The sequence below is a fragment of the Acomys minous genome (genome assembly GCF_964271855.1).
Source record: "Acomys minous genome assembly, chromosome: 2".
In the NCBI taxonomy this organism is placed as follows: domain Eukaryota; kingdom Metazoa; phylum Chordata; class Mammalia; order Rodentia; family Muridae; genus Acomys; species Acomys minous.
Window position 1 is genome coordinate 122648366 of NC_140484.1, and position 12057 is coordinate 122660422.

A 12057-nucleotide genomic window follows, 5' to 3' on the forward strand; every position below is an offset into this window, starting at 1 on the left:
AAATAATCAGCCATTTCTATTTTTAAGTCCTAAAGGTGCTCATCTACTCATTAATGTTTTATTAAATCACATAAGGAAGCTGAGGGCAGAAAAGTAGAATAAGGAGAATTGTCATCTCAGTCACCAGCCCAGCTTGAAAGAGTCATGTCAGCCAGTGCTGCTATGGGCCATTATTCTTGCTTTGCCAACCTCAAAAACTCCCTAGCTTTACTAATAAGAGTGTTCTTTCTCCTTACTTCAATTGTCTCCTAAGATTTCCTGTATTGGGGCCAATAGCAAAAACACCTTTACCTCACTTTGCTAAACAACCTATTTTTCCCTAAGACTTTCTACATCAGAACCACTAGCTAAAACACCTTTACCTAACCTCACCTCGTTGAGCAATATATTTTTCCAAATTCTTTCTAATGGCAATGCGCACTGTTAGTAACCTACATCTGCAGGTTCTTTTCAACGGTGGTGGTTGAATCATTAATCTGCTTTAGCAGCAATGCCTGAAAGAGATCAAGCACTGTTACTGAGTATGCCAATGATACTCAGTGAGGGGCTGGGAGCCCCCTTTATAGTACTCACACAATTCAATATTAAGGGGATTATAAGGACCAATAAAGGAACAAGCAGAGCTATGCTCCATAACATCATGAAGTCCTCAGGACAAATAGTTCTCAGAGTTCTGCCTCGCTGAGACACACCCATCGTGGATTTGCTAACCAGTGAGTCATACATATTCCATGAGTTCTAGAGCTGTTTTGCTGTTCCTCCTGCATGGCCCCCAACATATAGTTTCTGTTAATTAAAATGAACCCAGGGCTTCCTAAGTAATTTTGTTTCTCCAGATGATCAAGCAAACTTGTCTTGTCTATGTTCCAAATCACATGTTTGTCCACTGAAGGTTAAAACCAAACAAACAAACAAACAAAATTCCCTGGGCTTTACTACAAGGGGAATCCTAGAAACTTGGTTGACAATTTTGAGAAAAAGATGGAAGAACCTGATGCTGAGTGTTGATCAAACACCTCCTTCATGTGGCTACTGACTGAGCCAGGATATAACAAAGAAAGCTTGTACTGTCTCTGAAGCGCTGACTTATTTTTGGGGTCCTACTTCTTGTTCTTCTTCTAGAAAATTCAATTGAAAAAAAGACCTATTACAACTTCCAAATCAAGCAACTTCCAAATCTGAATATGTCAGAATCACATAAAGAATTTACAAAGATTTAAGTTTCTCTGGTCGTTCAGATTGAATGTCAGTCTTTAAAGAGACATCCATGATTTTTATGGTCTATCTACCTACCAGCTAGAGACTACTGGTCTACCACACTGAAGTAAATGTGAATAAATAAAGAGGGGCCCAGTGAGAAGGCCAGCCAAGGGGAAATATTCACACTGTGCCACAGGAACTCATGGTGATGCACTACAGCCAAGAAGAAAAATACTTATCACTGCTTCTGAAAATACAAAAAGGAAGGAGGCAGGAGCCCACAAATAAGTCAGAGCTGCACTGGCTCTGTCAGGCAGTCCTAACATGAAGCAGGCAGTTGGCTTGAGCCTTCCTTTGAAATTTCAACTAAAGGGGTCTGGGAGAAAGGAGTAAGTGGAAACAGAGCAGGCAAGAAAGGTTACAAGCAAGGACACCACCACTCTTTCCTTCCTCTTACCCTCACTGTTGGAGGTATATTGAGGGTGAGGGGAATTTAGAGTACTGGCTGACATAATATTTGTGTAGCAAATTCTACCACTTTTTCTCTCCCTAGTCACCTAGATGAATATTCATCTTGAAAAACACTCAGTTGTCTGCCTCTTCGTCCACTTTTCTCCAAGCATCTCATAGAGCTAATCACATCACCTCCTTTAACTTTAAGAAATGAATAGCATTACCAGCCACTTATTGGGTGCTTAATAAACACTGGTGATATGGTTTGGGTAAAGTCCAAATATCCCATAAGAGTCCATTATAATTAAACTGTTAGCATCTAATATGCACATTTAGGTAGTGGTTGAACATCTAGGAGGTGGAGTTAAACCATTTGGTTGGAAGTCCTTAAAGTCTTAGTAAACATGGTCTCAGGAGGTACTTTCTGTGCAAATGCAAGGAACAACCCTGTCTTCTTGTTCTGGACTTCATGACTGGAAATGTGACAATTTGTTTCCATTCCCCCCCCCACCCCCCCGTGACATACCACCACCTACTGCCTTCATTAGAGGCCAAACTGGCAGTGGAACTGTCTCATCTTAGACCTCTAGAAGTGGGAGGAAAAATTCTCATTTTATTCTTAAGCAGTCTGTGCTAGCTGTTTTATTTTTAATTTTTTTAATATTTATTTCTTTTATTTGATTGCTGTATCTGCACATACACCCACATGCCGGAAAAGAGCATCAGATCCCAGTATAGATGGTTGTGAGCTACCATGTGGTTGCTGGGAATTGAACTCAGGACCTCTGGAAGAGCAGCCAGAGCTCTTAACCTCTGAGCCATCTTTCCAGCCATTAGCTATTTTATTATAGTATCAAGAACAAAAGACCTGCCTCATACAAATAGACACTTCACATACCTTGTCACATATAAAGTTTATGAATCAGCTTTTATCAGTGAATAAATTGTGTTCAAAGAGATACATCATGAGCTCAACATCATAAAATTCATGTCACTTGAAATTTTAAGAAATCCCTTTGGGGTCCCCAGATGATACCAGGAAATTTATGACAATGGCATCAGTTGATGGTGACACATAAGGTGGGTGAGAATGTGGGACTCCTATACTGCATTCATCTTCTCATGTCTCTTGTATAGGTTATTTTAAAAAGCTAGAACTGCACTGAATATCAAATATATTAAGGCCAATTTAAGCCCTTGTCCTCAAGAAAGATAGATTAACAAATAGCTCTTTCAAAACAAGAGTTTGAAGCTTGGTTGAGAAATACACAGGATTGTGTAGAAACATAAACCTCCAAACCCAGCCTAGGGGGACCCAGGCTCACATAGCCCACTGCTTGTACCTGTTTTCTGAAATTCTCCTATACCCAGTACTGCATCCTCCTCCCAAACCAACAGATCCAGATACTTTGGGGGGGAGGGTCTTGGCAAAAAAGAGCGAGTGGAGCTATCTCCATTTCTCCTGTAGTTACTAACAACTCTGGCCCTTACATTCACAGTTACTTCCTTGCTTATTATTTTTGCTGAAACATCTACATCCCCACAAAGAAGAGGAAATAAGAATTTGTACTTTGCCAAAATAGCTGAAACTGGGGCCTGGAACAATAGAGCTTACTTGCATGTTGTCACATGAAAATGAGAAAATATAGCTGGAGTAGAGTGTGCCCTTGATTACACGGGTCTATCCCAGAGACTTAAGACTGGAAGCCGAGCTGAGAAATTCACTCCTGGAGCACATTCTCCAAACTGGCTTCTCTGTAGTGCCCGCTTATATTGCCAAACTGCTATCGGAAGTGTGTTTTTAAAATGTTAGAGGAAGTTGAATATCTTGAGATGCTTCAAGGACAGCGAGAGGTATGATAGAGCTTTCCGGGCACTGAAGGGCCCTGTCCGCACTCCCACCGTGCCCTGCCCGAGGAAAAAATAGGCTCCTACTCAGTTTAAACACAGTCGGGATTGGGTGCTGCCCAGAGTTTTCACAGACAGTCAGAACTGCATCTCAGACCTCAAGATGCCTTTGTGTAAAGGTCTCTTACTGTGGTCCTCCTCCGATGCCCAGGCTTAAGAAGACAGCATCTCTAATGGTGTCTTAAGGATTCGTATCAACTTTTGCTTTAGATTTACTCATTTTATTTTTTGTGTGAGTATTTTTCCTTCATGTATGTCTGTGCACCACGTGCCTGACTGGTACCTATGGCGGTCAGATGGGAGTGTCAGAGTCCCTGGGTATGGAGTATAGATGGTTGTGAGCTAGGATGTGTGGGCTGGAAACTGAACCTAAGTTCTTTGAAAGAGCAACCGGTACTATTAACCGCTGAGGCATCTAGCTCTTCAGCCCTCTACTGACTTTTCTTACTTTCCCTCTCCATAACCACACTACAACAAAAGCCTTCACAGGCCAGGTGGCAGACTATTCCAGAATGTTTCTACTTATGTAACTACATACAGGAAACCACAAAGCCCCATCATGAGACACTTCAGTTGTCTTCAATGTTTGCAAAACATGCCCATAAAGGCTCCTGGGAAGAAAGATTTTTTCTATAAAATTTCCTATCCCTGTATAGGCTTTATTTGCATGCATTAAAACTTAGATTTAAATTTTTATTTTAATTTATTTTTTTCATCCTTAATTTTTAACTCATTCATCATTAAAAAAATAAATGTGCTGTCTCTCCTGAAACTCCCCACACTCCTAGGCTGGCCAGGGCAAGATCCTAAATTCCTTTAAAGGCCTCTTCTGACACTACCACCTAGGTGCAGCTACAGCCTTCAGGTGCTGGTGTGTCTGTCTGCGAGCTTCCTCTAGCAACTGTTTACCCAGCTCTCACAGCCTGCTCCACACAGCAACCCACTGTTCCTCATGCTAGTAGATTAAAGTATCTCCCTTATGCAACTGAGGCCAAGGATCTGATTTCTCAGTTCCTTGCTTTCCAGCACATACATGGTGGTTCACAAACAGTCAGAACTCAGTTCTTTTCTTACTATTAGGTCTGACCAGAAATGACCTCCAATGTGAGAAAGAGAATGAGCTGCTCTGTCTAAGGCAGTGTGTGCATCTCTATTAAATCAGTTAAAATAAAATAAAAATAATTTAAATTTTTTTCTCCCCCATTTATATTGGCCACATTTTAACTAGTCAGTAGTTATATGTGCCCAGTGGCTACTGCACTGTCTAGAAAGGTATAAAACATATTTTTATAGCAGCACTGAAGAGACTAATCTATTGATGTATTAGTGAAGGTCCACTGCTCTAAGTTTGCTGTAGGAATGGCTCGCTTGAGGCCTATAGGTATCTGGAACAGTCTATGACTTTTCTTTCAGATTTCACGTGATCTAAATTAGCATCTGTCATATAATTTCCCTGCAAAATGATTCATGCCTCCATCCATATCTTTGTTGAGTGATTGCTCTGTACTGGCTACTGTGCCAGGAAATGAACACACAGTCACTTACATATATCCTATGCCATGGAACAATGTATTGTCCTGTGTGGAAAGGAGACAAGAAAGGAAATAAATACCAAAGTGGGTTTTTTTTTCCCTAGTTACACTAAATAGCTATTGCTTATAGTCCTTAACCGGAAGCAATATGAAACTTCAATAATCACAACCTAAAACACTGCATCTGAGGAGAATTAACTTCTGTATTCCAATCTGCTCCAACAGCCCAGAGCAATGAGCAACCTCGGGGGTGAAGTAATTTCCTCAGGCTCACACAGCCAGTAGAAACCAAATGTAGAATTTTCATCTTCCAGATTGTCTTCTGCTCCCCGTACTGCCTGTGTGGCAGCAGCGCCTGTACGCCCTGTCTGTAATCACAGGAAGAAATAACCAAATTGTATCTCCAAACTAGAAAGGAGCTCCCATGTTTATTGCAGCTGGAAGGTCACATGCCTCCTGGATAAAAGCACAGCTGGAAGCAGCAGAGCCCAGCCCCGAGCCCTCTCCTAAACTCCCTCTTGGGAACTTGCAGTGGCTTTCTGGATAAGTAATTTTATACCTGAGAACAGAAGTGTGTCTGGGAGAAAGGCTATCCTCATGTCTGTCTGCAGAGACTTTGCATAGCTTGTATTTCTGAGACTTCATATAACCATCCCAGGAGCGTGCTAAGAGCCCTCATCAACGTGATGCCAAGAGGGAGAATGTGGCTGCCTTCGTAATCCTACCTCCTCTTCCAACCAGAATCTCATTGCCCTAAGTCTTGACAATCTCAAACAAAGAGAGTCGAGAAGGAATGTGAAAAAGGAGGAGGAGGAGGAAATGCCATTCCAGGCCCCAAACAGCTAATCAGCTTTAACTGTATGCCTCGGGGTTGAATACACAGCCCTACCCCAGCTCTCTACCCTCTGCTTTCTAGCCGATCGATGAAGGAAGCTGGCTGTCACATAAACAGTCAGCAAAGAGCATGATGTCATGATGTGTAGGACAGAAAGCCTGAGACACGTGTGTCTGCTAATCCTTCCGTCTAATAATTATGTTGGTGAGAGAAATCAACTCTGTGTATATTGTGTATAAACCCAGGATGGGCACACCTGTCTGCAGAAGGCCACAGACCAGTCAAATATTCACAGGCCTTAGTATATCTACGTGTATATAAAACAAGGGTGCCAGAGACAGCCCCCCTGGGAGAGATTGTCTATGACTGGGAAAACCAGCAGCAGAGCACAGTCAGAGCATGGTAGACAGGGACACTGTTGTAAGTCCAGGATGACTGCCAGAATGAATGTGAATGTGAGAAGAAAATGCCTGCAGCATGGGTGCAGCAGCCATGTCTGAGCCGGTGGACAAGCAGACATGCTTTGGTGAAGTCACCTCAACCCCTGTTTCCAGCCTGACTCTGAAGTGCCCCTTAAGACTCATCTCCAAGCATCTACAAATGAGCTTTCTTCTGCCACCTCCCTGGAATAATATTATAATAGTAAAGAGAGCTTGTGTTTTGGCCAAAACACTATAATGCAACATTAATATAATTCCTGATTGTTTTGTGGTTCTTCTTGCTATATGTAGTTTATTTTATATATGTGTAAAAAAATATAACTGTGTATGTAAAAATATTTAAAAAGAAAGAAAGTACAACAGAAAAGAAAAGGAGCTTGTGGTGTTCACTTGGTGCTTTTTATGTGCACACATCTGTGCTAAGCCTTTTGAATGCATTATTGGTTAATCCCACGGCACATGAAACAGCAGTGCTGTTTCCTGGGTGCAGAAGAGCCTCATGCACCACAGCAGGGACCATGATTGTTATTTCATGTTGACCCGTGTGTCTACTCAAATAGATTCATGAGGTCAGAGACTATTCCTAATTGACAGTGCAGTGCCTAACATGGCAGGCCTGCCACAGATAGGAATTCACTGACGCTTGTGAAATAAACAAGGAAAGATTGCCAAATGCACAGCATAGCTCTGGGTCCAGAGACACCAGGCAGATTGCCAAAGCTCAGAGAAGCTCAGTCACCAGGGGCAAGGGCCCTTAGATAGCCAGGATCTCAGAACAGTAGGAGGCTGGAGCTGGGTACAATCTGACAGGCTGCTGCCCTGAGCCCTGCCATTTGATGGTGGGATATATCCAAAACTACTCTCTCTGATACCAGGAAGTTCTGTTCTGGGCAGTTTGGCAAATAGATAAGAGTCCAAGCCCTGGGCTAGAAGAGAAATGAAGAACTAAGAAAATTCAGGGATGATAAACAAAATATTAAAACTAATGCAGCATAGGTATTGACAGTCAGAGTGGCCACAAGCTTTCAGTTATTAAACAGGCCATAGAGCCTCCCTACTCATCCAAATGGACCAGTGGTTGTTGGGTCTTGGGACAGTCCAGTGGTTCCCTGAAAGAAAAAAAAAAAGCCAGAGCAGATGGTGAACACTTGGCTGGAAATTCTCAAACTGCTGAAATATTTCAAACCAGTAACAATTGGTAGGTCCCACCTGCCCATCTTAACTAAGTAATACCACTGAGGGATGAAGTCAAAATTTGTTATAAACTTCAAGTGTGTAAGTGTTTTTGCCTGCATGTGTATGCAACCATACATGTGCCTGATGCCCTTGGAGGTCAGAAAAGGGCATCAGGTGCCCTGGAGCTATTACAGATGGTTGGGAGCTGCCATGTGGGTGCTGAGAACTGAACTCGGGTCCTCTGCAAGATCAAGTGCTCTTAACCACTGAACCATCTCTCCAGGCCCTAGTGAGGTTGAAATTTAACTAGGAGAGTAATTCATTTTTGAGTTGTCCTATTTTGAGGGTTTTATTAAAACTAGATAATATCATCTGTGGCTCTTGTTTTCCAGGCACAGAAAAGCTATAATTCCTCAACATGGCAGCAATGGGTAAGTGCCCATTACTGACTCCTCCATATTGTACTGCCCCGCTCTTACATCAGGACCTTTAGCATACTTTGCAGAAATGACTTTCTGACATGCAGACCAAGAGTCTGAGTGGCACTTAGCAAAACTTATGCTTCTTACGGATAAACACAAGCTCTAGCACATTTCCCTTCTGCTGGAGTGAATAGTCTTTAAGGTGCCTATATCCTCCTGGTATTGGAGGCCAGGGCAAGATCACAAGTTTAAGTGAGCCTAAGATACTTAGTGAGTTCCAGGACAGCCTGGACAATGTAGTGGGACCTTGTCTCAAAATTACAATAAAGGAAGGCTAGGATATAATGTGGGAGAAGAATGTTTTCTAGCATGCACAAGGCTGTGTGTTCAGTCCTCTGTGCCACACCCCATTTCACCGCCCCCCCCCCCACACACACACAAAGTAGTTATCCTTTTGAAGCCATGGAACTGCTAAACTGTCTTTCTTCTTCACCAGTTTATAAATCTAGAGCTTCTAGGAGTAATTTCTTTAAATCCTTAGAATTACCAGTTGCTAAACAGTCATTCATTTTCCTCAAATACAAAAGAAGTTGGTGGAAGTCAGCCAAGAGAAACAGTTAAGCTTGTAGAGAGAAGCAGGCTGTTATTAAAAGCCACAGTGGCCATTAACAAAGGTGATGTCATAATTAAATGTCTGGAATCCCTGGGATCCCTGCAGCCAAGGAGAGGCAACCACAATCTTTCCAAATCAGTTAACAGTCACTGGCCTAATGGTGCTTTGGAAGAGTGACCAGTCTAGGCATGCGTGGTGGTGCACGTCTTTAGTCCCAGCACTTGGGAGGCAGAGGCAGGCAGATCTCTGTTGGAGGTCAGCCTAGTCTACAGAGTGAGTTCCAAGACAGCCAGGGCTACATAGTGAGGCCCTGTCTCGGTGGACGGCGGTAGGGGGGGGGGGGCGGAAGGAGGGGAGAAGTAGGGACCAGTCTTCAGATAAGGTAATTTTTTGCAAAGGAATCTAGGAACTAGTGTGGTTTCCAAACTGTTGGCAAGCAACAGGGATGTAGGAAACTGGTAACTGTTAGGTCTAAGGCTACAGGCTGATCAGGACAAATCTACCTGCAGCAGCTTCTGTCTTACAGCTGCCATAGAGGAAATGCAAGGTCACTACCAAGAGCCTGTCTGGTAATCTATAACCAAAATCTTTGGGTGTGTAGAGTTGATGAGAATGACAGGTGTCATTATCATTTTTCCAAGGAAGGTACATGCTCAGATTGCCAGACTCCAGACAACACAGGACTACCATTAGCATGCGTACCCAAACAATGTAAAAGTACACCATAACAAATGCCCCTCTTCCTCAGAAAAGCGTATTCCTTCCAGAATTCCCTCACCCCCACCCTGCACCCAGGAATCAGGGATAGACTCCACAAACCTTCCCAATTCCTCTGGGATTTATACAAAAGGAGCCTTGGCCATGGAAACATACATAGAAGTAACAAGATCTGAACTGAATAAGATGTATTTGTATATTTAGGAGTATATACATACATATAACGCACACATATGTAACAATTTTATTGTTAAAAGGCTATGAGTTTGAAAGATATATGGAAAGGGAAATATATGGAAAGGTTTGCAGGGAGGAAAAGGAGGAGAAATGATATAATTATAACCTCAAAAGCACTTTTAAAATGTTTTTAAAGAGAGGAGTCTTGACTCATGGGTCTGCTGTCTACCATATGTCCCTGAAGTGTTGTCTGTCTGTCTACATGGAAGTCTACACCATTAATAATTCTTCTAGTAAATGTCTTACCCCAAAAGACAATCTGCCTTAGTGCCCCTTCTGAACCCCACATCTCCAGCCACTTGGGAAAACCATGGATGAAGAAAAATTGTAGAAGTTCATGTGTGGGATACTTTGGATATGTCCCTGGTGAGTCACTTTTCAAACAGAGAGTCACCTCTCCTCAGGTAGGCCCTTTCACAACAATCCAATAGTTCCTGGAGAAGAAATGGTCCTTCAAGACAAGCAGATGCTGCAATTCCTGGCCTTCGAGACACATACAGAGAGGAAATGAAAAGGGACCAAGAACTCTTCATGCTCCCTCCCCACCGATTGATTCTTTTTCTCTGGTCAAATCAGGTCACCACAAGAATAAAGTAATAAAAAAAAATCGGGTCACCATCTAGCCCAAGATCATCACGGCAAAGCTACCTTGTCAAATGGACACACTGGCTACAGTCAGGTGGCCTCTCTGCTTTGCTGCCTTTATCCCTCTACTTCATATCCTCTACTTTATCCTCTGTAAAGTGGAAGCTTTAACACGTCCTTCACAGAGTGGTTGTGAGTGGGCTTTAGGGAAGAAAAAAAACTGCGCATTCAGAGATAGTGGCATAAATGCGACATGGGATGTCAGTCATTGATAAAAATCAATGAGTTGTCAAGTCATGAAAAGGCACAAAAGCCTCCAAGTGCTTAAGTTTAAGTGAAGGAACCCAGTCTAGAAAGCCTGCATTTCTACCATTCCAGGTGCACGGCTTCCTAGGAAAGGTGAAGCTGTAAAGGCAGGACAGGAATACTAGTGGCTGCCAGAGTTTGGGCAAAGCAAGAAAGGATGAACAGGTAATGCCTGTGAGGTTTTATAAGATACTATAAACTTACATAACAGGCTCGGTGGAGACGGAGGAAGAGGAAGTGTCTGCTCCAGTAGCTTTGGAAAATAACGGGGTTTGTAAGGCTGAAGGAAAAGGGACTTAATAGTCCTGTTTATAAAATGGCTTCCCATAGTGGTGCAAGGAGGAGAAGCATATACAGGAATGCTTGCCTGTCATTTTCTTTTCTTTTTCAATGATCTAAACTTCATTTTTTAAGAAGACAAAATCTAGTCTTAATGAAGTGACTGTCTTACTCATTTATTTCATCAGGAGGCATCAAACAACTAACACAAGAAAGGCCTCCCTTTGAAACAGCAAGGTGTTCGTTCCTTTTTGGTGATTTATACTGCCTCTTGTCATCTATAGATAGGACTTCTATTCCTTAGTTTCCTGCACATTCATTAAGCGTTCCCTTCTTCTCCAGGGCATGGCCTTCACTCTTGAAGAAAGGCTGCAGCTTGGCATCCATGGTCTGATCCCGCCCTGCTTCCTCAGCCAGGACGTCCAGCTCCTCCGCATCATGAGATACTACGAGAAGCAGCCGAGCGACCTGGACAAGTCAGTGCCTGAAACCCATTCTCTGTGCCCGGTCCTGAGGCTGAGCCACTCTGCCTTGTGGCTCACAAAGGGTTTTCTGAATTCAGTGTAGCTAGGAATGGCTGAGCGTCCAAGAGAGATGTCAGATGCAGCTCTGACTCTAAAAAGAGCGACGGTCTCCCTAAAGATGAGGGTTACAAACAAAAACACAGACAAGCGGGCTCTGGGAGGCTGTCTGAGAGATGTTAGAGACGAATCAGTCCCAGAAGCCTTGATGGAACAATTCAGCAGATGGCACCAGGTTGGGGGAGGGCAGTTCACTGAGCAGAAAGAGATGAGGCAAAAGTGGATGGGATTGTTAAGGGATAAGAAGAGGAACCATGCACAAAAGGGAAATGGAGAGAGGATACGTTGGGAAGGATCTAGAAGCTATGTGGAAAGTCATGGACAGCAAATAAAAGTACTGCTCAGTGAACACAGACACATGGACACACACACACACACACACACACACACACACACGCACTCACGCACGCACGCACGCACGCACACACACCCTTTCAGTGTCCTTGAGTCAGTGTGAAGTGTTATTAAAGACTGCAGTCACTACCTAGGAACACACCATGAGTCAGCACAGGATCTAAACACAGCTGGCTCCATCGTCTACAATTTTAACTTCTCTGCTATACATCGCTCAGAGGTGGCAAAGCCTAGTTGTTACAAGGCTAATTGTAGACTGAGCGAAATCCACCTTCCTGCACTGAATAACTAAAGTTCTGTTGCCAATCTCACTCCTTCACTTGTACGGGATGTGACTCACTAGGTCCTGTGAGAATTAAATGCCTGTCTTTGTGATGGTCTTAGAATGTTGCTGGGACAGAGTAAACCCTTTTAAACAA

The 12057-nt window shown here is 43.1% G+C and overlaps 1 protein-coding gene across 3 annotated transcripts in view; it reads left to right on the top strand.

Annotated features, from left to right (window-relative positions):
* ME3 (malic enzyme 3) overlaps positions 1 to 12057 on the top strand; it is a 172020-nt gene that overhangs the window by 64502 nt on the left and 95461 nt on the right. For all 3 annotated transcript variants that reach the window (XM_084773388.1, XM_084773387.1, XM_084773389.1), the window contains one exon: positions 11046 to 11179. In XM_084773388.1, the coding sequence (XP_084629514.1) occupies positions 11046 to 11179 (134 nt within the window). The remainder of the gene's footprint in view (positions 1 to 11045; positions 11180 to 12057) is intronic.